We start from the raw sequence: 26,649 nt of genomic DNA on the forward strand, positions 1-26,649 counted from the left end.
GGGTACGTGAAGAACGGACCTTCTCGGAATCCGGTCTCCTACTTAGAGGAGACAGAATCGTGGTTCCTCAGGCCAAGGTTCAGCAAGTGATATCCCTTGCACATCAAGGCCACCAGGGCACCCCGAAGATGAAAGCTCGTCTCCGCCAGAAGGTGTGGTTCCCTGAGCTAGAACGGAAAGTGGAGGAGTTTGTAGCATCGTGTGTGTGGTGCCAGGCAGCGTCACCGGCCCAGCAGGAACCCTCCATTGAGACGATGCCGAGAGGAACCAGACCGTGGGAAGTGGTGCACGCCGATTTCGGGTCGACAACCAGAGGCACACACCTCGTGGTGGTTGATGAGTGGTCTCGATACCCAGAGGTAGAGTTTGTGGAGTCGGTGGCTTTTGACAAGGTGGTAATCGCGCTGGAGAAGGTATTTGACACTCACGGCCTACCCACAGTGCTGTGTTCTGATAACGGCGCTCCATTTCAGGGAGAGAGCTTTGCAGACCTCATGAAGGACTATGGCATCCAGCATAGGAAAGTCAAGCCGCTGTGGCCTCAAGCGAATGGGGAGGCAGAGCGCATGATGCGGACCCTGAACAAGGTGTTCAGAATTGCTCAAGGAAAGGGCGAATGCCTGCAAAGGGCACTCTACGTGTTCTTGAGAGGTTACCGCACGACACCTCACTCATCCACGGGTGTGGCACCAGCTGAGGCCCTCTTCCAACGGTGCCCAAGGGACATTATACCAGAAGTGGGAGAGCGAGAGCCCGCTGTCATCGACAACGAGCGAGTGGAGGAGGAGAGAAGGGCAAGGACTGTAATAAAGAACAACAGGAAAGGTCTGAAACCACCAGCGATCGCCCCCTGGGACGAGGTACTTGTGAAAAATCGACACCCTCACGGGAAGCTATCTCTCACATACGAACCCGTCCCTTTGGACGTTGTGGCGGTCAAGGGCTCAATGGTGACTGCGTCAGATGGAACTGTATCAGTGACCAGGAACGCGAGTTTCTTCAAGAGACTGGGGGAGCCCAGGCCGGAGACCATGGAAGACCGGGGTCCGGACAACGCCCTGGATGAAGGTGGTGGTCAGGACTTCACCGTGGATTCGCCCTCACGTGGGGGTGGTGGAGAAAGAACACCGGCCGAAGACGTAGGCAGGAGGTACCCCCTGAGAACAGGGCGTGGGAAACCTGCCCGTCCCACAGACTACGTGATGGACTGAGGTGCAAGGTTGGTGTACCGGCAGGTCCGCCCGTGGGTAACAGCGGTCATGGGGGGATCCAGGGTGGCTGTTATTAAACGCGCGACCATTTGGAGTGTTAATATTTGTTGTGCAATGTTTAGTAGTTAGATCCTCCTCTTCCTGTTTGTTGTTAAGGGCTCGCACGCGACAGAGTGACGTCCACTCCGTCGCGTGCATCTATAAATAAACGGGGCGTTCCCAGTGGCCGGCAGAGCCACCGGGGAGCCCACACAAGCAACAGCCTGTCTCCATGTCTGTGTCATGTGAGGGTGGGGGACTCACGGGACACACTGACGGTGAACCGTCAACAGTGAGGCGGCGCTTCAGTGTGTCTGCCTTTATGCAGTACGGGAACTTCTTGCGGGTCAGTGTGGGTGCATGTGTGGTTTGCCTCGGTTAGGGACGTGTCGTATTATGAAGGGACTCATTGTACCTACGCGCATGTTCCTGGGACATATGGTTCCGGGGTCGCTCAAGGAGCAGAGCAAAGTCATGGCAGCGCAACAAGGCAGGCAGTGGTTGGCAAACGTTTTTAAGATATGCGGTCATGCAATGTGCGGTTTACTTACAAGATGGGTCGCTAAAATGTGAAAGGAGGTTGATTTAAGTGTGGCTACGAGTTGCAGATTAAAGTGTGGCATGTAACGCTTTATGCAAGTTTTACGGCATAGATGGAGCAGTGGAGATATTTTGGGATTTGTAGTGTTTCAACGTCGAGTGCCCCAAATGCTTATTAAATTCAGGTGCCGGCTATGGGTGTACGGTGTAACGCATCACATGTGTTTGCCAAAAAATAAAGAGTAGTGGGGTTACACGAAAAGTAGTGGTGTTGCTGGTCTACAGGGGAGCCCCCCCTACGGTCTCATTTTCAGATGGGTCCTTCTGGCTGCAATGCAGGCAGGGGTGGGGAGTTACGTAAGTAAGGGCTGAAGGAAGGGTGAAGGCCTGTTAGGGTTTCACAGGGAAGGCAAACGTTGATACGGAAGAATGTTTAAGCTGTAGAGGTTTGGTGCAGTGTGAGGGCTGTAATTTATAGAAGACAAATCTTTAATGGTTAGCTGATGGGACAGTGATCAATTGTTTTTGCGGAAAAACACGGGGGGCAAACAACTGTATTCATGTTACCTTGAAAATGTGCTGGCACTTTTATGGGTTGTGGTATAAGGTCCATAGAGGTGTTTTATGCCATCAGTGAAAGAAGTACGGGTACTGTGAATTTAAGTACAGGTTTTCACCATTCCTGCTACGTTAGAATAGTTTATTGCCATTTTGACCGCTGCCAAGGGGGGGGGGGGGTGCTAACTGGTAAAGAGCGAGCATGCAAGTTATAGAAGTGGCCATGCTGGATGTATCGTGTTCCATAATCATTCAGGCAGAATGTCTCCCAATATGCACGCGCATTACTTTCCCTTTGCGGATAATTTCGACCTAGGCAAGCATAGTATTAATCTTAAATAAGTGGGCAAAAGGGCCGTTATGCGAATCGGTTAGCACTCTCCTCTGGAGATTACTAGAGGTTTTGGCCCAGGTTTTGAACCCGGGTTTTGAACCCGGGTTGATCGACGGATGCGGAAAAGACGGGAGGGGTCGGATTCACTCGAGACCATGAGGGAGGCAATCGTGACATCACAGTATCAGAGTAAACAATACAGATGCGCATTTCTGGCAAGTGTCTGGAGGGAAGGTTGCCCTTTAACATATAGATGCGGTTATACCTCAGGGCGAAAAGGTGGCAAGGCCTCCTGAAATGTTCACGATTTTCAGTCACTACCCAGTTATATATTTCAGTGGGGAAAGGGAGGATAACTCAAGGTCAACAAGCTCGTCTGGGAAGCAAGGCTACGTGTAACGACAAAAGTGGATACCCGGGTCCGTGATTAGAAACCTCTGGGTGTCTTTAGTGCAGTTAGAACACCCGGGCGGAAGTATTTTACATTAAAGGTTGGCACTCGCAAACATACAAATCTACCAGCTGGGTTTCTCTGGTTTGAAGGGGCTTCTTGCAGAATAACTCCAAGGGGATCCGGCTGCTGCTCATGGGCGGTTGGCTGTCGGTGGTTGGGCACTGGGGAATGCACTATGGGGGAATTAATACGACCCGCGAGTAAGGCGGGTGGATAATTTTCATATGTAGGTTAAACAGGCTCCTGGTTGATTATCCTGCACCTTCCAGTTGTGGCAATGTGATGCAGTCCCCGGTTTTCAACATGGTACACTAAAGGGAAGTGGTCAGCGTGAGAATGAGGATATTATTGGGTAGTAGCTTCACTGTTCTGGGATATGGTAAAGTTTGGGCGTGGTACGTAATCTTAGAATAGCACTGCGGAGCAGGAAGGGGCAGAGGCACGGGGAACTCTGGGAGAGGGTACCTCTCAAAAACACCCCATGGGTGCCAGTGCAGGCACTCCTGTCAGAATGCAATTTAATTAGTAAAGGATTTGCTAGTTTACTCTACAGTGGTGATGCATAAAGTACTGATAACTGGCTAGGCATGACTTACTGACCTGCATGCTCGGTGGCTGGCTGAGTGTAGCAATAATGCCATGGGTATAACATAAAGGTGGAATATGTTTACCGCTTGATGGGGGGTTAGGTTTTGAGCAACATAACAGGAGTGGAATTAACAGTTATTAGACCAGGTTTGGGGGTGGGGGTGGTGGTTATGTAGCATCAGCTTTAGGAGGTAACAAAGCAGCAGCAGCCATAGCTCCAGGTCTCAACTAGGAACAAAAGAGACCCCTTGATGTTGCATCCGACACAAGGAAGAGAGATTTCCGAGGTTATGACTGGGTGTCAAGTGCCAGGCATTAACATTACTGCAATGCAAGTTGGAAAAAGGGAGGGCTCAGAGTTAATGGGGGCCAGGATTCAGTGATCGAGAGCTTCGGCATTGTTCTATTGCAATGGGGTATTAACGCGTGGGGGTGCATAAGTAACATTGGGGGGCGGGTTTTCAGATTAACAGGTCCTCAAGGTCAACTCAGCCTTTCATCATTCCTGGGTCAATAAACAAGTATCAGGGGTAATGGTGCATCTAATAGGTATACGTTTTTAGTAAAAGGCTACGTGAGGGGCAGAAAAAGCGGTGAGGGAGGCCTAAATAATAGGAGGACAAGTTCAGATTCCCTGGGTTTGAGCGGCACTGGGACTTGCAGCAAGGGGAGACAGTCCACTTGGGCTACGGCTGGGGAAACTTCGGCCTACTTATGGAATAGAAGCAATGACGGAGGTCTATATATAAGGGGGTTGGCTTAGCTCCTCCCAGCCATGAGAGGCACTCCCCCAGCCCAGTAAAGTCCTGCAAGGGCACGAGGTCCACTAAGGTTTAGGGTGGGAAGCTAAGCTTGGGCCTACATGAGAAGGAAACAGGGAGGTAGTTCCAAAAGAGAAGTAAAGGTTTGGACTCAAAAGACTGTAAGCAAGCTTAGCGACAACCAGGAGGGTTCCACCTTACACGTGGGGAGCCTCCCTCTGAAGCCCTGATGGCCAAGTGGGGGCTTTAATAAATAAAGGTCAGTTTGGGGCGTGGCCTGGAGCGCTGGCTATGCAGTCGCTCCCGTGATGGCCTCCGTGGAACGCCCGCTGCATCGCAGCTTTCTGAGGCTCCCATGCCGCGTTTTTCGAACCCAACTAGGTGAGAGGGTGTGAGAAGGTTTGGAGCCCTGCCGGAGTGCTGCTGGAACCCAGAATCGCCAAGATGAAGATAATCGGGCCCTTCTTATTCCGCGGCCCCTCTGCCGCGTAATCCAAGATGGTGGACGGGACCCAGCGCAACGATCGAGACGCGGCCTCGCCAACGGAGCTCCCCCTGTGAACCCTTGAATCGATTTGGATCCAGGCGTCTCTCGCCTCACATGATCGGAGGGACCCGAGCCACACGTCTACACTCCAGCTGATACTCCCGACGGCGCTTCGGGCGGCCATTTCGGAGAAGCACGGACGGCGGAGGTGCACCGGGCCCCGGGCCTCCTTGGTTTTGGCCCACCTCCCCGGACACCCCCAGAGGGATAGAACCCTGCAGCCATCCCAACACACGACACGCAGCCGCAGCCTCCCTGCTCTCGCCCTCTCCTGTATCCCTCCGCCTCCACTCCGGAGGAGGGGGCCGGAGCCGGAGGGCTCTCGGGGGTGCACCGCAGAACACCCCTGCCTTCAACTGTGAGGAGGCCCCAACACCCTACTGCCTCCGACACCTCTGCGGGGGTGGTCCCACTGGCTCGTGGCTCCGGTCAGCGGCGCCGTGCTCTGTCGCCCTCTTTTACTGAGCAATCCACCTTGAAATGGTTCGTCTACGGCCACCACCATCACCAACAGCCTCGCTAACTCCCGTGGCGATCTGGGTCCTCACCATCCATCCCGAGAGACCATCCTGGACTGGTGTGCTCCGGTATTAAAATCGCTCCCTCTCATCTCCCCGCTGTTTCCTGGGGCGCCCCGGCCCACATTCACCTTCCCCCTTGGCCGCCTTGGTCCCAGGGAGACCGGGACAACACAGCAACCCTCTTCCTCTTCACTCGCACTGAAGTCTCCTTCGCTAACCAAAGTCCAACCAAGACATCGGACCCTTATCACAACCCTCTGAGAGGCCTCAAACTATCGCCATCATTGCGACTGAGCCACCTGCTGCCGTTAACCCACTCCTGTCAGACCACACGATGTCTAAGCAAACGAAATCCACCAAGTCCTCAGACATAGCTACAATGCTAATGTCAGCCGACAAAGCGAAGAAACTGGACAATCCCCCCTCCATCTCACGAGAATCCCTGGACAACAAGGGACCTCTAGCAACTAAGGAGGACATCCGGGAATTCATGGCTGACATTAAGACCGAATTTCGATCATGTATGTCTGAGCTTACTGCCAAGCTGGAAAATACTGATAAAAGGGTTTCGGAGGTGGAACAGAGAGTGGGAGAGATTGAGGATCGCGCCCAGGACCACGCCTCCTCCCTGATTGAGATCCAGCGTTCCGTTGGGCTTCTGCAGGACAAATACGAAATCCTGGAATATAAGCAGGAGGACATGGAGAACAGAGCCCGGCGTAACAACCTCCGCATTCGGGGGGTTCCCACATCAGTCCCAGACCAAGGGCTAGCCGAATATGTAGGCCTTTTCTTTCAATCTCTTCTCCCCGATCTGGAGGACTCGCTATTGCTACTGGATCGCACCCACAGGCTAAATCCCCGTCGTGGAGTGGAATCAGACGGCCCGCCTGATGTTATCACCAGGGTGCATTTCTTTACGACAAAGGAAGCCATATCGGCAATAAGTCGCTCCAACGACGAAATCATCTTCCAGGGGACCCCCCTTCAGATCTACCAAGACCTATCTCCGTTGACCCTTCAGAAAAGGCGAGCCCTCCGCCCACTAACCACCTTCCTCCAAGCCCAAAAAATTCGCTACAGATGGCTCTTTCCCACAGCTTTGCAATTCTCCTATAAGGGTACCATGCGTAGGATCAAACATCTGGGCGATGCTGAAAATATATTGCATCCGGACTCCGCTAACACCTCGTCCCAACAGCCCACTGAAGCGGCGGCTAACCCGGACCCTATAGCCTCCCCTAGGCCCACGCAAAACACATAGTCAAAGGTTCCGAGATTTAGGAGAAGGAAATGACCCGGAGCGACCCCACGAGGGACTCTTCGGCGCCCTGAGATCCGGCTTAGTGAACCCGGCACTGTGGAGCCGACCGCCGCCTCTGAAAACATGGATGATCTCCATCCCCGATGCAGCGGGCCTCCCCCCACGGCCCATGCCCAGCTCCAAGGTACATTCCACCTATGAGTCCTTGGAGCATTTCACTCAGACTATTTATACTTTTAGCCATGTTGGCTATTCTCTGTTACACGGCCCCGTTGGCCAGGGGAGGGCCTGACCCCATAACGGGTCCCCCTCCCCCAGTTAAACCTCGGACCTCCCGTTGGCGGTCCGAGAAAAAAACCCAAAAACAGGATAACAGATGGTCACATCTCCCACGACATAATGGCTGATTCTTCAGTAGCTCCCCCCCCTCCACAGGTCTCATCAGCGACCCCGGATCCCCCCCGGACCAGCAGTTTTGGAAGTTTGTCTCTCTGAACGTCGGGGGATTAAACTCACCGCCTAAACGCAAATCAATTCTACAAAAACTTCAGAATGACTCTGCCGATGTGGCCATGCTACAGGAAACTCACCTGCTCCCGGCAGACTTCGGCCGCCTGCACTCTCGCGACTTCCCAAAGCAACTCTTCGCGTCTGGAAGCTCCAAGCGGGGCGGTACAGCAATCCTGTTCCGGAGGGGACTGAATCCCCAGATTCTGGACTCCATAAGCTGCCCGGAGGGACGCTACATAGCAGTGAAATGCCTGCTAGCGGGACAGCTGTTCTCCTTGGTCTCTGTGTACGCACCGAATTCTGGCCAGGCGCCCTTCTATGATTTGCTAACCGCAACCCTCTCTCCCTTTCTGGAGGGCCAGATAGTGATCGGTGGGGACTTTAATGGGGTGCCGGACCCCGCAAAAGACAAATCGCATCCACCCTCCACCGGGGACTTCACTACGGCTTTAGCCCTTTTGCGATTATTTAGAACCCTAGGGGTGGTGGACTCATGGAGGGTTCTCCACCCATCTGAAAAAGACTTCTCTTTCTACTCTTATGTTCACCGGACATTCTCTAGGATAGATCTTCTACTGATATCCCCGCAGATCTTCGCTTTCACTGAAGAGGTAACTATAGGCTCCAGAATCCTATCCGACCACACCCCAGTAACCTTGAAGATCCGAGTCCAGGGACCCCCGGATCCCCAGAGGCGTAGATGGACTCTATATTAATGAGATGCCACTCAGAGACGCAATCGCAACCACGATCAACAACTTCTTTGAAGAAAACTTTAGTGGAGATACCTCCTTAGCCAACTACTGGGATGCAATGAAGGCAGTGGTGCGGGGAGAACTGATTGCCAGAGGGGTAGCCTATCATAGGCATAAACGACAGATTCGTCAGGGTCTTGAAGAGGAACTTGAGAGGGCGGAGAGGATCCATAAGGAGAAGGGCTGGACCCCTAGAACGCAGCGAGCTCTCCGAATAGCAAAAAAGAAAATTGAAGCACACTATGCTGAACATACCGCCCACCAAATGACGAAGGCTAAACAGTTCTACTATGCCAAAAACAATAAAGCAAATAAACTACTGGTGGCTAAACTGGCCAAGACAAGAAGGAATAACACAATTGTGGGCCTCCGGGATCAGCAGGGCAAGACTCAATACTTGGATCACGATAAGCTTCAAATCGCATCGACCCACCTGACCCAGGTGATGACCGCCCCGGGACGTCAAAGAACAGAGGGAGTACTTGCAAAGGGCGGCGCTCCCCCGACTGGAAAACGCAGCTCGGGACTCGTTGGAAGCCCCAATCACTAATGAGGAAGTCGATGAGGCGATAAAATCCCTTAAATCCCGAGCCCCAGGCCCAGACGGCTATACGACGAAGTTTTATAAAGTCTTCAAACCCCAACTAGTGCCACCTCTGGTACAGCTGTTTAATTCATTCAGGGACACAGGTACCATAACCCCGTCGATGCAAGAATCAATCACAGTTTTGCTGCCCAAACCTGGCGGTGACCCGAAGAATCCTGCGTCCTACAGACCGATTGCTTTGCTCAATATAGATGCTAACATATACTCCAAGATTTTAGCAACCCGCCTGTCCCAGATTTTGCCAGAGATAATCGACGCCGACCAGAGTGGCTTCATCACACACCGCTCTACCGCTGATAACATCCGTAGAGCTCTGAACCTGGTGGAACTTGCCTCCCGAGACTCCCGAGAGCTGGTGCTTCTGGCCTTGGATGCAGTTAAGGCCTTTGACAAGGTGGACTGGAACTTCATGAGGCTTACCCTCGAGGCCTTTGGCTTTGGTCCAGAGTTCTGCGCCATGACATTGGCTAACTATACAGCGCCCAAGACCCTTCTCAGAGTCAATGGCATCCTCTCCCCCCCTATCGACCTGACCTGTGGAACCAGACAGGGATGCCCGTTATCGCCACTGCTTTTCGCACTAATTATGGAACCATTCGCCCAACGGATCAGGCGAAACCCGGCGATTAAGGGCTTCCAATCGAATACAACACACCACAAACTGGCTCTCTACGCAGATGACGTCCTACTAACTATCACGGAACCTCGTACTTCCCTCCCTCAGGCCCTAGCTGAGATAGAGAGCTATGGAAAGGTCACAGGCTTTGCTGTCAACTTCCAGAAGTCGGCTGCCATGGGGGTGGGTCTGTCCCGAGAGATCCGGGAGGCTCTGGCCCCACTATGTCCGATACAATGGACGACTAAGAGCATCAGTTATTTGGGTGTCCAGATCCCAGCTGACCCGGGGGAAGTCTATCGAGCAAACTTTCCTCCACTATTCACGGACCTCGAGGCAGACTTAAAGCGGTGGGCGGCACAGGAGATTTCACTGATGGGCCGCATCACGGCCTGTAAAATGAACTTGCTACCAAGGCTCCTATATGCCTGCTCTTCGCTTCCAGTACCAATCCCGGCACCTGCTCTTCAGAATCTACAAAAGAAAATGTCACGGTTTATCTGGAAAGGGAAGAAGCCCAGAATCCCTAGGTCCACGATGCAGGGCAATGCTAGACTGGGTGGCCTCGGAGTCCCAGATCTACAAAAATACCAGATGGCAGCCCAACTCGCCGGCATCCGAGCCTGGCAGATACTTACCAACCGCCCGAGATGGGTGGACCTCGAACAGGCGCAACTACCGCTCCCGCTACGTTTTCTCCCGCACATCAATCCCTCCGAGCGCCGACTGTGGCAGAACCTCCTGAGGACCACCAAACACACTATTGCTGTCTGGGATAAAGCGCTGAAACAAAAGAAAACCCCAGTGGGACTTGGCCCTTTCTCCCCGGTGTTCCTGAACCCAGCTTTCTCCCCTGGCTGGTCCACCCGGAACTTCAGAGCCTGGATGGCGGGAGGCCTGGAGACCCTGGGGCAACTTTTCGAAGGGGGACAACCCTGCACCTTTGGGCGTTGTAAAGAACTCTTCCAACTTCAGGAACAAGATAGATTTACGTACATTCAGCTGCGCCACTGGTGCTCCCATCCTCAGACCCGCCAAGCTGCCACCCGCCCTCCCACAGCCATTGAACTGACCCTAAATGACCTCCCAACCAGGGGGAGAATTTCCACTCTATACAAACGCCTCCAAAATGACTTCCTAACCTCTAAAACCCGATACATGGCCCAATGGGAAGCGGACCTAGGCCACCCAATCGAGGACCAGCTATGGGTTGACATTTGGTCGCGGGCGCACACTTCCTCATCTTGCATTACGAACAGAGAGGGCGCATACAAAATCCTTCCTCGCTGGTATTATCCTCCCCTGAGGCTACACCATATGAACCCCACGCTTAACCCGGGCTGCTGGAGGCAATGCGGCCAAGTAGGGTCTTTCTTTCATATGTGGTGGTCCTGCCCGAGGGCCCGGACCTTCTGGAAACAATGCCTAGCAACAATCGCAGACATCACTCAGATACGACTTCCCCTGGAGCCCGAGCCCATCCTCCTGGGAGCCCCGGTCCCCGGGATCTACCCTAGATCTGGCCCTATGGCCAAACTACTGTCGCAATGTCTACTGGCAGGCAGAAATGTAATAGCTCGCACTTGGAAAACCACAGAAGGACCACTAATGCCTTTTTGGTGGATTAAAATTTGGGACATCTTAATCGCGGAGAAGGTGACGGCTGCTGGGGCAGGCCGTCTACATCGCTTCGAGAACATCTGGTGCCCGATCCTGGACTTTGATCGGAATTATCCAGCCCTGACATACAAGCCCCAATTAGCCAGGAGAACCTTACGGGACGAGAATTCGCAGCTGGGACAGGTAGAGGAACATTAAGACCAAGGGGAGGGGAGGGAAGTGCAATCAACTGTATCGCTTTTGTACCATATGTCATGACTGATTAAGTTTGTATCACCTTATCCTGTTTATTTAAAATAAATAATTTAAAAAAAAAAAACAAAAAGGTCAGTTTCCCCCGTCAGAAACAGCGCTCTTCCAGCACAGGATCTCCGGCAAGGGCAAGCTGATCGAGGAGTCACTGTTGGAGAGTTTTAGCCTATGAAATTTAGAGAGGTAGAATCAAGGGGGAAGGAAGACGAGGTTAGATTTCAAATGTTAAATAAAGGTCAGCTTCCCTCGTCGGGAAGGGCGCTCCCCCAGCCTGGTAACTCCTGCAAGGGCAGGCAGAGCAAGGAGGCTGTTGGTTGGGGAGCTTTTGGCCTAATAAAAGGTGGAGAGGAACAAATTAAGGGTAAAGTATGACAAGCGTGAGCCAGTCAGCGGGTTGCCACTTACCAATATAAAGACGTGAGTTGCACGAAACTGAGGAGATTATACGAGAAGGAAAGGGGGGAGCCACAGTGGGCGTGACCCACCTTTGGCATGGTGGTGTTTTGGCGACTAGTGGAAAGACACAGACTACTAACTAGCCGTGGAAAAGCAGGAAGGGTTTTCGCTCTCTCGCGACCAGTGCTCCTTGGGGGCCTAAGCAGCAGGGGCACTGGAGGTATCGATGAGGGCTCTGCTTCCCCTGACAAAACGGCACTCCCCCGTCCTGCAACACCTGAAAGGGCAGGCGGGGCTCAGACAAGAATGGTTGAGGGAACTTTGGCCTACAGTGGACTTGGTTGGGAAAGGGTGAAGCAAGGTTGGACACGGGCAGTCGACTGGTCGCCGCACCTTCAAAACTATTTTCACAAAGTGCGTTTGCTGTGTTTTGAGTTTGATATGTTGTGAAAATAAATCTGTGGCCTTTTTATGGCAACAAAGAAAGAATGTCTCATTCTGCAACTTTTTCCTTGGTGGGGTATTGCGTTTTTCTACCATGTCATGGGTGACCAGGTACCATAGAGCAAAACAAATAGAAAAGGTAAACACCTCTGATGAAAGGTGTCCAAATTGTTAGTGGAATAATGGTTTGCCTTAACCAAATGAATGGAAGAACATAAAATACGTTGGACAGGAAATCCTTTTATCTGCTACGAAAATAATTCAAGCCCATGGTTCTCTAGCAGCAACCTCAACAAATCGTCCCCTGCAAAGAACTAATTTAGGTCCATAATAAAGAAAACAAAACAGCGTGCTAATGTCTTGTTCGTTACTTACACAAGATAACAGTGCAGAGGCAGCACGAGAGCCGGTTGCCTCGCGGCATGTTGGTGGTGCAGCGCTGGGCACACACGACAATGTAATCGTAAACAGAAAGTGCGTCCTTGCACAACAGATGCAGGAGGTTATCCGAAGGAAAGCGAGCTTCCTCTGTCACTATAGCCATACACAGAGACTTGCATTGAAACCCAAGTATGTGCTGCGGGTACAGAAAGGCTAAGCAAGGCACGCTGGCAGCGCTGTGAATAAGAACAGTACGCTCTGCTCATCTACCAAGCTGAAGCCTGAACGAGTTCCTGAACTTCAGATGCAAGCTATTTCCTGGTTGGTCACTCAAACCGCTTCCAATTGGCCACTGAATGGTCCTTCCTGGTTGGTGCGGAGAAATGTTCGTTCTTTTGTGTTATGCCGGCAATTCTATATTTTGTGGTGAACAATTTTTACGTCGGAGATCACTTTGACAATTACATGTAATGCTTTAGTTCTTCTAAAGGGCTAATCAGTCTTTTAGGAAAGGTTCCGATTGTCGGTTAAATAACAGGTAGCAAAGTCAGGGAAGAACCAGTTTGAATACGATTCTGTAGTGGGTGTGATGTTGCGTGTATTATCCAAATTCTTCTTCTATTTCGGATGATTTATGTTAGAATAAGAAAACTGAAAATAGATGTACCATATTCCAGATAAATGGCAATGCTTAAAAAACTTCCAAGCGGGACGATTATTTTACGTGAAAACAAAGGAGAGTGTTTCAGAGATAGCAACTGCACTGGTTGCATCTTCTTTGAAACCACTCCACTGCACTACTAATCTACGGAACCATTTCTGACAGAATCACTTCAAAGCAACAATTAGCCTATATTACAAAAAATACATTCTGTAAACTGACTTTTTTGTGGAACTTCAATTGTACTTCATTTGATTGTAACACGTTCAGGAAATATTAATATTTATATATATTCAGGGGACATTTTAGTTGCAGGGACGTTAAGGTGAGCAATACATTTAGACAAAAACTTTGAAATTCAGGGGAATAAAACTTTAGTTGCAGGGACGCTAAGATGAAAATTGAACGCAACAAAACCCTTGAAATTCAGCTAAAGCTACCTTAACTTCGCGTCCCCTGTTGCACAGCCTGAGACCACAACAATGACATCATGGATGACATCACAGATGGCATCACTGATTACATTACAACACTAACCGGCTGTGCCCACTGTCTTTTTTAACGCATTAAGGGGCCACTAGCCATGGCCTTATTCCATGGCCAGTGGCTACGGCCTTCGGCCATGCCCACTGTATATTTCACAACTCTATTCAGCCAGTGGCCACGCCCTTTGGCCGTCCCCCGTGTATATTTTCCCGTGTATATTTGAACAAATTAAGGGGCAATAGCCATGGCCTTCTGCCACGGCCATTGGCCACAGCCTTTGACCGTGCTCACTGTATATTTTCAAACACTAACGGACCCCTACACATGGCCTTCGGCCGTACCCGCTGTATATTTTACAACTCTAACCGGCCACTAGCAATGTCGTTCAGCCATAGCAAGTGGTCACGGCCTTCAGCCGTGCCCACAGTATATTTTAACACTTTAAAGGGGCCACTGTCTATGGCCTTCAGCCATGGCCAGCGGCCAAGGCATTCGGCCGTGCACACTGTATATTGTACAAAACTAACCAGCCACTAGTCATGGCCTTTGGCCATGGCCAGTTGCCACAGCCTTGGCCATGGCAAAGGCACGGCCTAAATTATTATTTAGTTAATCAAAGCTTTTGTGAGCTAAGTCATAAATGACTTCATGTCTGATGCCATCACAGATGTAATCAATGTTGGCATATATGATGTAATTAATGATGTCACCAGTGATTCCATCAGTGATGTCATCCATGATGTCATAGATAATGTAATTGGTGATGTCACCATGATGTCTGTCATCGAAGATGTCACTGTGATGTCATTGGGGATGTCTTCCGTGATATCATCAGGGATGTTATCCATGATGTCATCCTTCAACCGTACCCACTGTATATTTATTGAAAAAATAAATGTGTATTCACACAGGCAATTGCCTGCCTACTGTACACTTGATATGATATGATATGATATCATATGGCATTTATAACGCGACTATACACAAGTGTTTCAAGACGCGACGAGGCAAGGGGGAGGGAACAATGGGAGGACAAACAACGATCCTACTCGGCCAGGTGTCATTTAGATCGCGCAAGTGCATGGTAAGGGGGGAAAGGAAAAGTGCGCAGGGGGAAGGGAGAGGGGAAGTGCAGTACATGGGAAGTGGAATAAATATGACACATAAACAGCCAGCTAGTGGCAAGTGCAAGGAAGTGCAGACGTAAGTGCTAGCAAGGGGACTGAAAGGATACAGAAAAACAGTCCACAAGTGCAGGGGTTGCCAGGGAGGCAGTGCAGGTGGGTAATTGACAGGGCCTGGGCCAGAGATCAAAAGGGTACTTTAAACTTTAAAACAGAAACAGGCCACTAGGCTTCGGCCATGCCCACCATATATTTTAACACACAAACGGGCCACTAGCCATGGTTTTCAGTCATGGCCAGTGAGCACACCCTTCTCCGTGCCCACTGTGTATTTTAAAACACTTGCAACCCACCGGCCATGGACTTCGGTCGTGCCCACTGTATGTAGCCCACTTGCCATGGTCTTTATTCATGGCCAGCAGCCATGGCCTTCTGCCATGTCCACTGCATATTTAAACCACTTGCACCCCACTGGCCATGGCCTTCAGCCGTGCCCACTGTATATCACCCCCACTCGTTCATGGCCAGTCTGTTCTTTAAAGCTGTCATGCCCTTGCAGCGGTGGCGGGTATGGGATAGATGGAAACGGGTCCGGCATTGCTTGTCCCTTCACGCTTCACACGCCTTTCTTCGCGCAGTCTCGTTATTTTGTGCTGCGCAGCCGCCGCCGGAACTATATCATCCAGGCAATTCCGGCGGCAGATGCGTTGCAACGTTCCTGGATTTCTCCTGTGTTGTTACGCTCCTCCTAGTATTCCCTTAGCGGTGCTCCACTCGCTTTTCTACCTTCTGAGCTTGTCTGTTCTCTGCTGCTCTTTCGCTTCCTTACTTTCTCTCCCTGCTTTTGTTTTCTTCCGCGTGTGCTTCTGCACGTCTTTCTGCTTGCTGCCAGCTCAGGTCTCCCTTGTTCGCTCCGGCTTTTCGTAGCCTGCCTCTACTGCACTTACCTTCTGTTTCCTCTCTCCTGTTTGCCCTTCGCGGTCTTCGTCAGCTTTCTCTTTGATCTTGTTTCTCGTTGCTTACCTGCCTCTGTGTCTGGCACCCTCCTTGGATTTTGGTTCTGGCTTCCCAGCCCAATATTACCCTCCACGCTTTGGTACTCACACTCGAGCCATCGTATCCTCAAGGGTCCGCCTCATTCTGATCCCACTCCTCGCTTCGATCAACTTATACCTGCTGGGGTTTTTTACGCCAAGGGGCTTTTTCCCCATTCACAGGCGGTCTCGGGAGAGGAGTCACCGATCCACTTATTATAGTGATCAAGGTGGCTTCCTTCTGCGACAGGCCATTCCTTCGTGAAAAAAAGGAGCTACTAGTGAGGAAAAGGTCAAAGAAGCCAGTCTCACGCCTGATATCTTCAGGTGAGGAGGAAGGGGTGGAAGGGAAGACGGATCCGTCAGAAGTAGAGGAAGATATTTCCGACCCTGCTGACAGTTTGCAACGCCCTGAAATCCAGATTGGCTACCGCTCAACCGATACAAGAATTAGTAGCAGACATTCAGAATTTGAACCTAGAAGTACAAAACTTAAAGAACGAAAATGCTGCCCTTCAACAAATTGAACCTAGAAGTACAAAACTTAAAGAACGAAAATGCTGCCCTTCAACAAAGAGTAGCAGCAAGAGAGCAGCAATCTACAGATCTCCCTCCCCTGGCTTTGGTATCCGGGAAGTTCGATGGCTCGCCCAAGAAAGTCAAAGAGTTTCTTGAGGCCTGTAACATCCACTTTGCCTTTCAAGCGAGTGCTTTTGCCTCAGATCACGCTAAGGTGGGTTTCATGATAACCCACATCACGAGCAATTCCCTGGCTTGGGCCACTCCTCTGGTGTCTCAGTCTGACCCAGTCCTACAAGATTACAGCGCATTCAAAACCCTTCTTCAACAGACATTCTTGAGAACAGAAAGTTCCTTCCTCGCATCTGAAGACCTACTAGATGTCCGCCAAGGAAACTCGGATTTGCTGTTTTACGTCACTTATTTCAAACAACTGGCAGCAGAAGCACGATGGGGAGAGCAAGCTCAGTATGCTATCTTTCGCAGAGGGTTAAGAGAGGACGTTAAAGATGAACTAGCTCGCATCTCTAGACCTTCCACTTTTGCGGATCTCTTGACTGCTGTGCTCCGCATCGATTTTCGGATGGCAGAATGACAAAATGAAAAGAAGAAGACTTGAGGTCTCTTAGTCTCCTCTGATTCCACTCTCCAACCTTCCTCACCTCATACAAGACAGTCCAAGGAGGAACCGATGCAGATAGGAACCACCAGAGCTCCACTTACGCCTGAAGAAAGGAAAAGACGAAGGGAAGGTAGTCTCTGTATGTATTGCGGGGCAGCCGAACACTTACTGAGGGACTGCCCGGAAGTTCCCCCAAGAAGACCGGGAAACGAGCACCCTCGGTAAGTTGCAGGACTGACTACTGAGGGGCTTTTCTAAGTCCGTATACCACCCTTTCTGTAGCCTCCTCTCAGATAACAGAGGATTCCCGGCTCATGGTAATCTCAGTGAAAATAAAGGTGGGCAAGAAGGAGGTGACCTCTTAGGCCTTACTGGATTGTGGGGCGGCTGGGAATTATATCGACACCGATTGGGCCGACAAGATAGGGCTACAAAGGGTGGCCAAGAAGGAAGATCAGAAGGTGGAAGGGGTGGATGGTGAACCTTTGAGCTCAGGACTCATTACTCACTCCACTGAGGAACTCACCATGGTGATCCAACAACACTCTGAGAGACTGTCATTTCACATAATCAGGGCAGCCCATTTTCCCTTGATCCTTGACATTGGTTGGCTCTGCAAACACAATCCTACCATCAACTGGTCTGAAAATCTGTTAAGTTTCCACTCTCTATATTGCAAATCGAATTGCCTTCTAGCACCTCTATTCGAGACTGTTAAAACGGTGAGCAGTACTGAAACCTGTGCCATACATTGTTTACCAAGCTATTTGGCCAAGTTTTCGAAGTTAGTGGAAGAAAAGAAACCTTCAGAACTCCCTCCTCATAGAGCAGAAGATTGTAACATCGATCTCACGCCAGGGTCATTGGTTCCGTTTGGGAGAATGCTTTCTCTATCGCTGGGAGAAAAGAAGGTGCTCAGAGAATACTTGGATGATAATCTTACCAACGGGTTAATATGGCATTCCAAAACCCCTGCAGGAGCATCCATGTTCTTCATACCCAAAAGGAACTCTAAAGATTTGAGACCATGCATTGATTATCGTGGTCTCAATAAAGTTACCATCCGCGACAGATACCCAATGCCACTCATTTCAGAGATAATGCAGGCGATGCAAGGATCCAAAGTTTTCACCAAATTAGATCTACGGAATACGTATCATCTGCTCCAACTGAAGGCAGGAGACGAGTGGAAAACGGAATTCCGCACCCCTTTTGGCCTATTTGAATATCAAGTGATGCCGTTTGGACTCGTCAATGCGCCTTCCATCTTTCAGAGATTTATGGACAGATTGTTCTCTGACCTACTTGGGCAAACCACCATCGTCTACCTAGACGACATCTTGATCTTTTCTCGCAACCCAGAAGAACACGAGAATCACGTCCAAGAAGTATTGTACAGGCTACAAAAGAACTGCTTCTTTTTCAAATTAGAAAAAAATGTTTTTTTTTTCGAGACATCACGTCCAAGAAGTATTGTACAGGCTACAAAAGAACTGCTTCTTTCTCAAATTAGAAAAAAATGTTTTTTTTTTTCGTGACTTCTATCTCCTACTTGTGTTTTATCTTTTCAGATCAAGGCATTACGATGGATCCTTAGAAGGTAGCCACCATTCTGGAATGGCCTTCTCCTTCCACGGTTAAAGAAGTGCAAAAGTTCCTTGGTTTAGCCAATTTTTACTGTAAATTCATACCTGGATTCTCTCAGAAGGTATTACCCATCACCTCTTTACTCAAGAAGTCATCCGCTTCATTTCACTGGACTCGGGCAGCAGAAAACAGTTTCACACATCTTAAACATTCATTCTGCTCTGCACCTGTTTTGCGCCAACCTGATCAATCCCAACCTTTCATTTTAGAAACGGATGCCTCCTCAGCTGCGGTAGGGGCCGCACTTCTACAACTGTTTGGTGACGAAGAACATCGTATTGCATATTATTCCAAGACTCTCAATCCCAGTCAAAAGAATTACTCAGTGATTGAAAGGAATTATTGGCAATAAAACTGACTTGTCTGGAGTGGAGACATCTTCTCTGAGGAGGAGAACACCCCTTTACCATCCGTACTGACCACAAGAATTTGCAGGTTCTGAGACAATTTGAGGGCTATAACACCCGCCAGGCTAGGTGGGCCCATTTTTTTGCCCAATTTGATTTCAGCATCACCTATATCCCAGGATCTCAAAATCTGTTGGCTGATGCCTTATCTCGGCCCAGTGACTACTGTTTCGAAGACGATTCTGTCAAAGAACTCATTTTTCCTCAGACCAAGATCATCTCTATTCTCTCTTCCTTCTTGCAACAAGTAAAGAAGGCTTCCCTAAAGTCCAGGGATATCAAGGACTTGCACAAGAACCACGACTATGAGGTAAAGGAAGGTCTCTACATCGTTCAAGGTAAATTGTTCTTACCCTCCCTTGAGCTAAGAAAGGATGCTTTCTCTTGGTGTCACGACTCTAAGATGGCCGGGCATCGGGGGTTGAAGGGCACTATGGATCTATTACAGAGATCTTTCTTTTGGCCGGAGATGAGGGAAGATACCTCTCAATATCTGTTGTCTTGTTCTACGTGTCTCCGAAGCAAATACCTGACACAGAAACCCTTGCGGCTGCTGGAACCCAGTACTCAACTACCGGGCCCATGGAGCCATATTTCCACAGACTTTATTGTGAATCTACCTGTGTCACAGGGGTGTACCTGTATAATGGTTACCATGGACTCCTTTTCTAAGTTGGCCCACTTTTCCCCATTACCTGGAGTTCCTACCGCCACCAAGATGGCTGAAGTTTTCCTTAAAGACATTTTTCTACTCCACGGTCTTCCCAAGAAGATAACCTCTGATCGAGGTAGCCAGTATACTTCTCATTTCTGGAGGGCGATGTGTGAAAGTCTAGGCATTGAAAGGGCCTTGTCATCAGGTTTCCATCCCCAGACCAATGGGCAAACCGAGAGACTCAATGGCACCCTGGAGCAATACCTCCGCTGTTACATCAACCAACAGCAAGACAACTGGGTGTCTCTCTTGCCCACAGTGGAGTTTGCTTACAATAATTCCATTCATACGGTATTGGGGATGAGTCCGTTCTATTGTGCCTACGGCTTTCACCCATATTCCATCATTCCTTCTGTCAGAGTCAGATCGAATGTACCGTCCATAGAAGAATCCCTCATGCTCATCCAGGAAGCACATGCTTTAGCCAAGACCAGTCTAGAGGAGACGAGTCACCGGTATAAGACACAGGAAGATAAACATTGCAGACCAGTGCCAGAATGGGGAATAGGGTCTAAGGTCATGCTCTCCACAAAGTATTTGACTCGCTGGGTACGGCCATCCAAGTTATCTCCCAGATTCATAGGACCGTACGAGATTACATGCAAAGTTAATCCAGTAACCTTTCGTCTCAAGCTTCCCAACAATCTACAAAGGGTACACCCGGTGTTCCACTCCTCTCAGTTACGCTCCTTTCAACTGGATCTGTGGGGACGCACTCCTCATAAGTTGCAGTTGCTCCCTAACCTCTTAAGTGAGGAATATAAGATATCATCGAGGTAGACTGGAATACTTGGTACATTGGAAAGGATGCCCTTGGTCTGAGAATTCATGGGAACCCAAATCCAATCTCTGTGCCCCACTATTGGTGAGAAGATTCCACTGCAGTCACCCCAGCAAACCAGGGGGGGTGGATCTTCGGAGGGGGCATACTGTCATGCCCTTGCGGTGGTGGCTGGTATGGGATAGATGGAAACGGGTCCGCCATTGCTTGTCCCTTCACGCTTCACACGCCTTTCTTCGCGCGGTCTAGTTGTTTTGTGCTGCGCAGTCGCTGCCGGAACGATATCATCCAGGAAGTTCCGGCGGTGGATGCGTTTCAACGTTCCTGGATTTCTCCTGTGTTGTTACACTCCTCCTAGTATTCCCTTAGCGGTGCTCCGCTCGCTTCTCTACCTTCTGAGCTTGTCTGTTCTCCGCTGCTCTTTTGCTTCCTTACTTTCTCTCCCTGCTTTTGTTTTCTTCTGCGCGTGCTTCTGCACGTCTTTCTGCTTGCTGCCAACTCAGGTCTCCCTTGTTCGCTCTGGCTTTTCGTAGCCTGCCTCTCCTGCACTTACCTTCTGTTTCCTCTCTCCTGTTTGCCCTTCATGCTCTTCGTCAGCTTTCTCCTTGATCTTGTTTCTCGTTGCTTACCTGCCTCGGTGTCCAGCACCCTCCTTGGATTTTGGTTCTGGCTTCCCAGCCCGGTATTACCCGCCACGATTTGTTACTCCAACTCGAGCCATCGTATCCTGAAGGGTCCGCCTCATTCTGATCCCGCTCCTCGCTTCGACCTACTTATACCTGCTGGGGTTTTTTACGCCAAGTGGCTTTTTCCCCATTCACAGGCGGTCTCGGGAGAGGAGTCACCGATCCACTTATTATAGTGATCACGGTGGCTTCCTTCCGTGACAGGCCATTCCTTCATATAAAAAAGGAACTGCCAGTGCGGAAAAGGACAAAGAAGCCGGTCTCACGCGTGATATCTTCAGGTGAGGAGGAAGGGGTGGAAGGGAAGACGGATACGTCAGAAGTAGAGGAAGATATTTCCGACCATGCTGACAAAAACAATACCATTTCACCCCCTACCTCACTGTACCTTTTAAGATGACCAAAAACATGTTTTTGTATTACCTTTTGGCCATAGCTGCGGGTATAATTATAATTAGGGTTTCCTGTTTTCATTGTTTATTTTTTTTTACTTCTGGGGGTGTTTTTAAAAAATCAGAATCTGTGTTTATCAGTGTTTTCCTGTGTGCCCCCTTCAAAAAATCACAGATAATTGTTTTGTCCACTGTAAACACACAAATATTCTTTTTATTGTTTTATTGCATGCATAAGTAGGGTAATATATATCATGACCGGCAACAAAAATAACATATGTCCCAGTTTGAAAGGTTAACCTTGAAATCCACCCTAATGCAACCAAGCTCAAAGATGTTCATCAGTCACACACTGATTTTGACCTGTTTTGACAGTGGTATTGTTATGCATAAAAGATGGCAGGCTTGGAGAACTCACAATGTTTTTGGACAATGCACAGTGAGATTACATTATTTGCCAAGGATCACACACTTTGGTTAAGCAGCGTGTTACAAGCCCCTTGTTTTATGGCCAGCTTCCTAGTGACTGTTGTGATACATCACACAACCCCAACTAACTGCAGTTAATCAACACAGAAAAGGGGACAAAACCCCAGGTTATACCCAAGGGTATGGAAAAAATGTTATAGCCTCATGTTGTAAACATGGTCTCTACTCGTTTGTGAAAAAAAATGTGCTCAAATAATGTTCACTTTTTTTTAACGGTTACATGATCATTGATTCTGAGTGTTTGTTGTAATACCATCCTGTATTGTCAGAGCTTGTAGTATAAGTGTGTGCGTGTGTCATAAGAGTGTTGTATAACAGCATTCTGGATAAGTAATAAGTATATGTCTTGTATGTTTCTGTGTTGAGCACCATGTGGTGTAGGTGCATCTGTTCTAGGAGCACATGTTATAGCATCTTGTGTCATGAGATCACGTTTCATAGAAATGTGTCATCACAGTGTGTATCATAACAGTGTGTGTGTGGCAGGAGTGAGTGTCATAGGAGCATGTGTCATAGGCGCATGTGTCAAGGGTCATGTGTCATAGGTGCATGTGCATTGGTGCATGTGCCCTAGGTGCATGTCAGAGCATGTGTCGTATATCTACATGTCATGTGTTGTTGGTCCATATGTAGCAGGTGTGCATGCTATAGGAACATATATCATAGGAGTGTGTGTTGTAGGAGTGCTTGTTATAGCAGCGTGGGCCATAGGAGCATGTGCAGCAGGAGCATGTGTCGTAGGAACATGTGTAATTACTTTGTGTGTCACAAGGGTGTGTGTGATAGGAGAGTGTGTCATAGAAGCACATGTTGTAGGAGCATGTACCATAGGACAATGCATCATATGTGCTTGTGATCTAGATGCATGTGAGAGCAAGTGTTGTATGTCCAGATGTTATGTGTAGTAGGCGCACGTGTGATATCAGTATGTGTTGTAAGAGTGTGTGTTGTAGGATTGCAGGTCGTATAAGCGCATGTCGTTGGCGCATGTGTCATAGAGCGTGTCGTAAGCATGTGTGGTAACTGCATTGTAAGAGTGTGCATCATAAGAGTGTGTGTCATAAAAGTGTGTGTGGTTGGAGCATGTGTGGCAAATCCACATGTTATTTGTAGTAGATGTGTGTGTAGTAGCATATTATATGAACATGTATTATAGAAATATGTGCTGTAGGCGCATGTGTTATAGGAGCGTGTGTCGTAGGAGCACATGTCATAAGAGTATGTGTCATTAGAGTGTGTCTTCAGAGTGTGTCAAAAGAGTGTGGGTTGTAAGATCTTGTGTGGTAGGAGTGTGTGGGGCAGGTGCATGTGTCATCGGTGCACGTGTTAGGTGCATGTGAGAGCATGTGTCGTACATCCAAAAGTTATGCACTCTAGGCGCATGTGTAGTTGGTGAGCATGTCATAGGAACATGTATGATACAAGTGTGTGATGTAAGAGCACTTGTTATAGCAGCAGGTGTCGTAAGAGCACGTGTGGTAGAAGCATGCATGATAGGAGTGTGTGTCAAAAGGCTGTGTGTGGTAGGAGCATGTGTCATAGGAGAATGTATTGTAGGAACATCCTAGGTGCATTTTTCATAGGTGCACGTTCTGTATACAGTTCGTATGAAAAGTGTAAATTTATTCCATCACCTTAAATCTGACGTCAAAGTGAGCTGTAACGTGTCTTTAATGTGAGTTTTAAGGAGATGTTAATTTTGTAATGTACCAACTGTAAAACTCATAGGCTTTACATACTTGATTGCAGTGCATGTTGTGGATGCTTATGTGGTAGATGTTTGTGTTGTAAGAGTCTGTGCCATAGGACCATGTGTTGTAGGAGCACATGTCCTAGGATCGCATGTAACTACGTGTGTCATAGGAAAACGTGTTGAACTAATCCATGTTGTTGGAGTGTGTTATAAGAGTGTGTGGTAATTGTGCATCGTAAGAGTTTGCCTCATAAGAGTGTGTGTCACAAAAGTGTGTGAGGTTGGAGCATATGTTGTAAGAGCACGTCATGTGTAGTAGATGCATGTATTTTTCACCCCCATGTAATAGGAACATGTATTAGGAGTGTGTGTTGTGGGATCACATATTATAGAGTGTCGTATGAGCACGTGTCATGGGAATGTGTCATTAGATTATGTGTTGTAAAAGTGTGTTGTAAAAGTGTGTATCGTAAAAAAAGTGTGTGTGGTAGGAACATGTGTGGTAGGAGCATGTGTCGTAGGAGCATGCGCCATAGGTGCATCTGTCATCGGTTCATGAGACAGCAAGTACCGTACATCCACATGTTATGTGCACTAGGTGAATGTGTAGTATATGCGTGTGTCAAGGGAACATGTATGATATGTGAGGAATCAGGAAGGAAACTCAGACACAGGTAAGCCATTATTGTAGTTAAAGAAAAATTTTTATTGAAAATAAAAGAGGTTGGGAAAATGCCTCTCTGACCCTGTCCTAAGAGGAGTTTCCCTACCTAAACCAAAAACGAAGGATCCGTCTATGTCAACATGTCCAAACATAAACTGTCCCCTGCCCAAAGTTTTATTCTGACCCTCACACTAAAAATGAACTCAAAGGTGAAAAGGAAAGTGTCTTTAGCCTTGGGAGGTTTAGAAAAGTGTTTGTTAAAGAAACATAAATGGCTCCAACAAATGTTCTTCAAGGTTAAAGTTTCTGGTTCCAGAGGTTACGTCCCTTCCCCTGGATTCTTCTTTACTCTGTGAGGATTTAAGTGCAATAGTTCTTTAGGCCCCGCTTGGCCAATTATAAGGTTTATTCACAAAACAGTCTGATTTATAATCTTGTTTTTTCTTCCAGGACACCTGGTATATTTCTCTGACAGGTGATGCTACTACTTCTCTCTTATTCAACACAAATTGCCTGGTATTCTCCCCTGCCAGGACTTTTCATCTACACACTTGAATTTGCCTGCTATACTCTCCTGCCAGGGCTTCCGATTCATAGACTTGACTTTGCCTGGTATGCTTTCCTGCCAGGGTTTACGATTCACACACTTGAATTTGCCTGGTATAATCTCCTGCCAGGACTTCTGTTCACTCAGGGGGATTTGCCCGCTCTCACAGTTGTCTATAAATTGTAATGGACAATGTGTCCTCCTTGTATATTTTCCTCTGTCTCTTTCATGTATTTGTGCAATGTGTATATTCACACATCAGGTAAGGGATTGTTTGCCACTTAATTCCCCCTTCTTAATATGCCCATTCTCTTTCTTTCTCTTGGTTAAGTTAGTCAATTGCACTCAATGTGCTTGCTGATATGCCTCAGTGTCCTAGTTGCTTCTAGGTGGACTCACTGGGCCTCATTACGAGTATGGTGGTAAGGCAACAACGGCGCTGTTATCGCTACTGTCACTGTTCCTACCGTACCACCATACTACGAGTTCTGCTCACGGGTGCCCTTGCAGCGACCAGCTCTCACCTGGTGGCCATACTGGCACCCTCAAGCAGAACATGATGGTATTAACGGTACCGGTGCTACCACCCTCCCCATTCCCATTGAGCCCTATGGGGGCTCAACTGGGAATGGGGATGTACCAGGCCCAGCAACTGCAAAAGGACAATTACTGGGTCCAGCTGGACCGGAATAGCCCGGTAATTGCCCAATTGCCGGACCCGGATGCGGGTTTGGAGGTAGACTTGCCGGTTTTACCGAATGAGGCCCACTGACTTTTCTTGGTGTCTTTCAGTTCTCTTGCGGCCGTTGCTGAAGGGATAGCATCTGCTTTCTTCTTGCGGCCGCCTTTGCTTCACTTGCCAGTCTCCTGTGGCTTCCACTTCATATGCCCGACCTTTCTCTTGGCTCTGATAAGTGAAATGCTGCTTGGGTTCACCTGCAAATGGCCAGGAGTCCCTCACTCTTGGTGTTCCTGCAGCGTGTACGGGTGCAGCAGCAGTGAGAAACCAAGAGGTGTCACACTTGCTAGTCCCCAGGGATCTCTCTCTCCGGTGGCCAGGACACGGTCATCGCCTTTGGATGCAGACCCAGGGGGTGGACAAGTGTGTGGGTCTTCAGCGAGTGGGGTGAGACAGCCTATGGTGAGATGTGGTATCCCTCCCTTCCTTTACACCAAATCCATCCTATTTCATAGAATTACCTGATGTCCCAACTCCCCACTTCCCCACAAACACTGGGCTGAGGAAGAGGGTGACTGAGAGTACCAATGCTAGCTCTTATACATCACAGTGGCCATGTCCCGCTAATTGGGTCAGGCAAGGTCAGGCACTTGTTTCTAAGTGCATACATTTGATACCAATTAGCTCTCCTCACACGGCTAAAAGGTGGAACATAGAGACACACTCTGAGCAAGGTGGAACACGAGTAGGAGCAGAACTTCCGCGGCAAAGGTGAACCTACTGGAGCAGAGCAACAGACCAAGGGACGAGAGTCACAGGTAGAGAACCCCAGGAGTTCCCTGCAGGAGGTTGTTGCCTCCAAAAGGCCATGAAAGATACGTGGAGAAGGCTGAATCCCAAAACTGAAAGCTGCATTGTGTTCCAAGGACACCCGCTACCCTGCCGGGTGAACAGCAGAGTTGGGGAGGTGAGGTCAAGCGTGTGATACTAATCTTGACTAGCAAATTGGAAGAAAGTAAAAAGACAAGAAAGAAACGCACACAGCCAGTGAGTTGGCAACCGACGTGCGAGACCGGTATGTGCTGGAGAAAAATTGATATGGCAA

At 48.9% G+C, this 26,649-nt stretch overlaps 1 protein-coding gene across 1 annotated transcript in view; it reads right to left on the bottom strand.

Moving 5' to 3' along the window:
• The window catches only part of B3GLCT (beta 3-glucosyltransferase), a 1,424,518-nt gene extending 1,411,800 nt beyond the window's left edge, over positions 1–12,718 (bottom strand). Inside the window, exon 1 of the mRNA XM_069639745.1 lies at positions 12,393–12,718. Within this exon, the coding sequence (XP_069495846.1) occupies positions 12,393–12,561 (169 nt within the window). The 5' untranslated portion in view covers positions 12,562–12,718. The remainder of the gene's footprint in view (positions 1–12,392) is intronic.
• Between the last annotated feature and the right edge of the window lie 13,931 nt (positions 12,719–26,649).

This window comes from Ambystoma mexicanum, chromosome 7q (genome assembly GCF_040938575.1).
Source record: "Ambystoma mexicanum isolate Mex_15411 chromosome 7q, UKY_AmexF1_1, whole genome shotgun sequence".
NCBI classification, from domain to species: Eukaryota; Metazoa; Chordata; class Amphibia; order Caudata; family Ambystomatidae; genus Ambystoma; species Ambystoma mexicanum.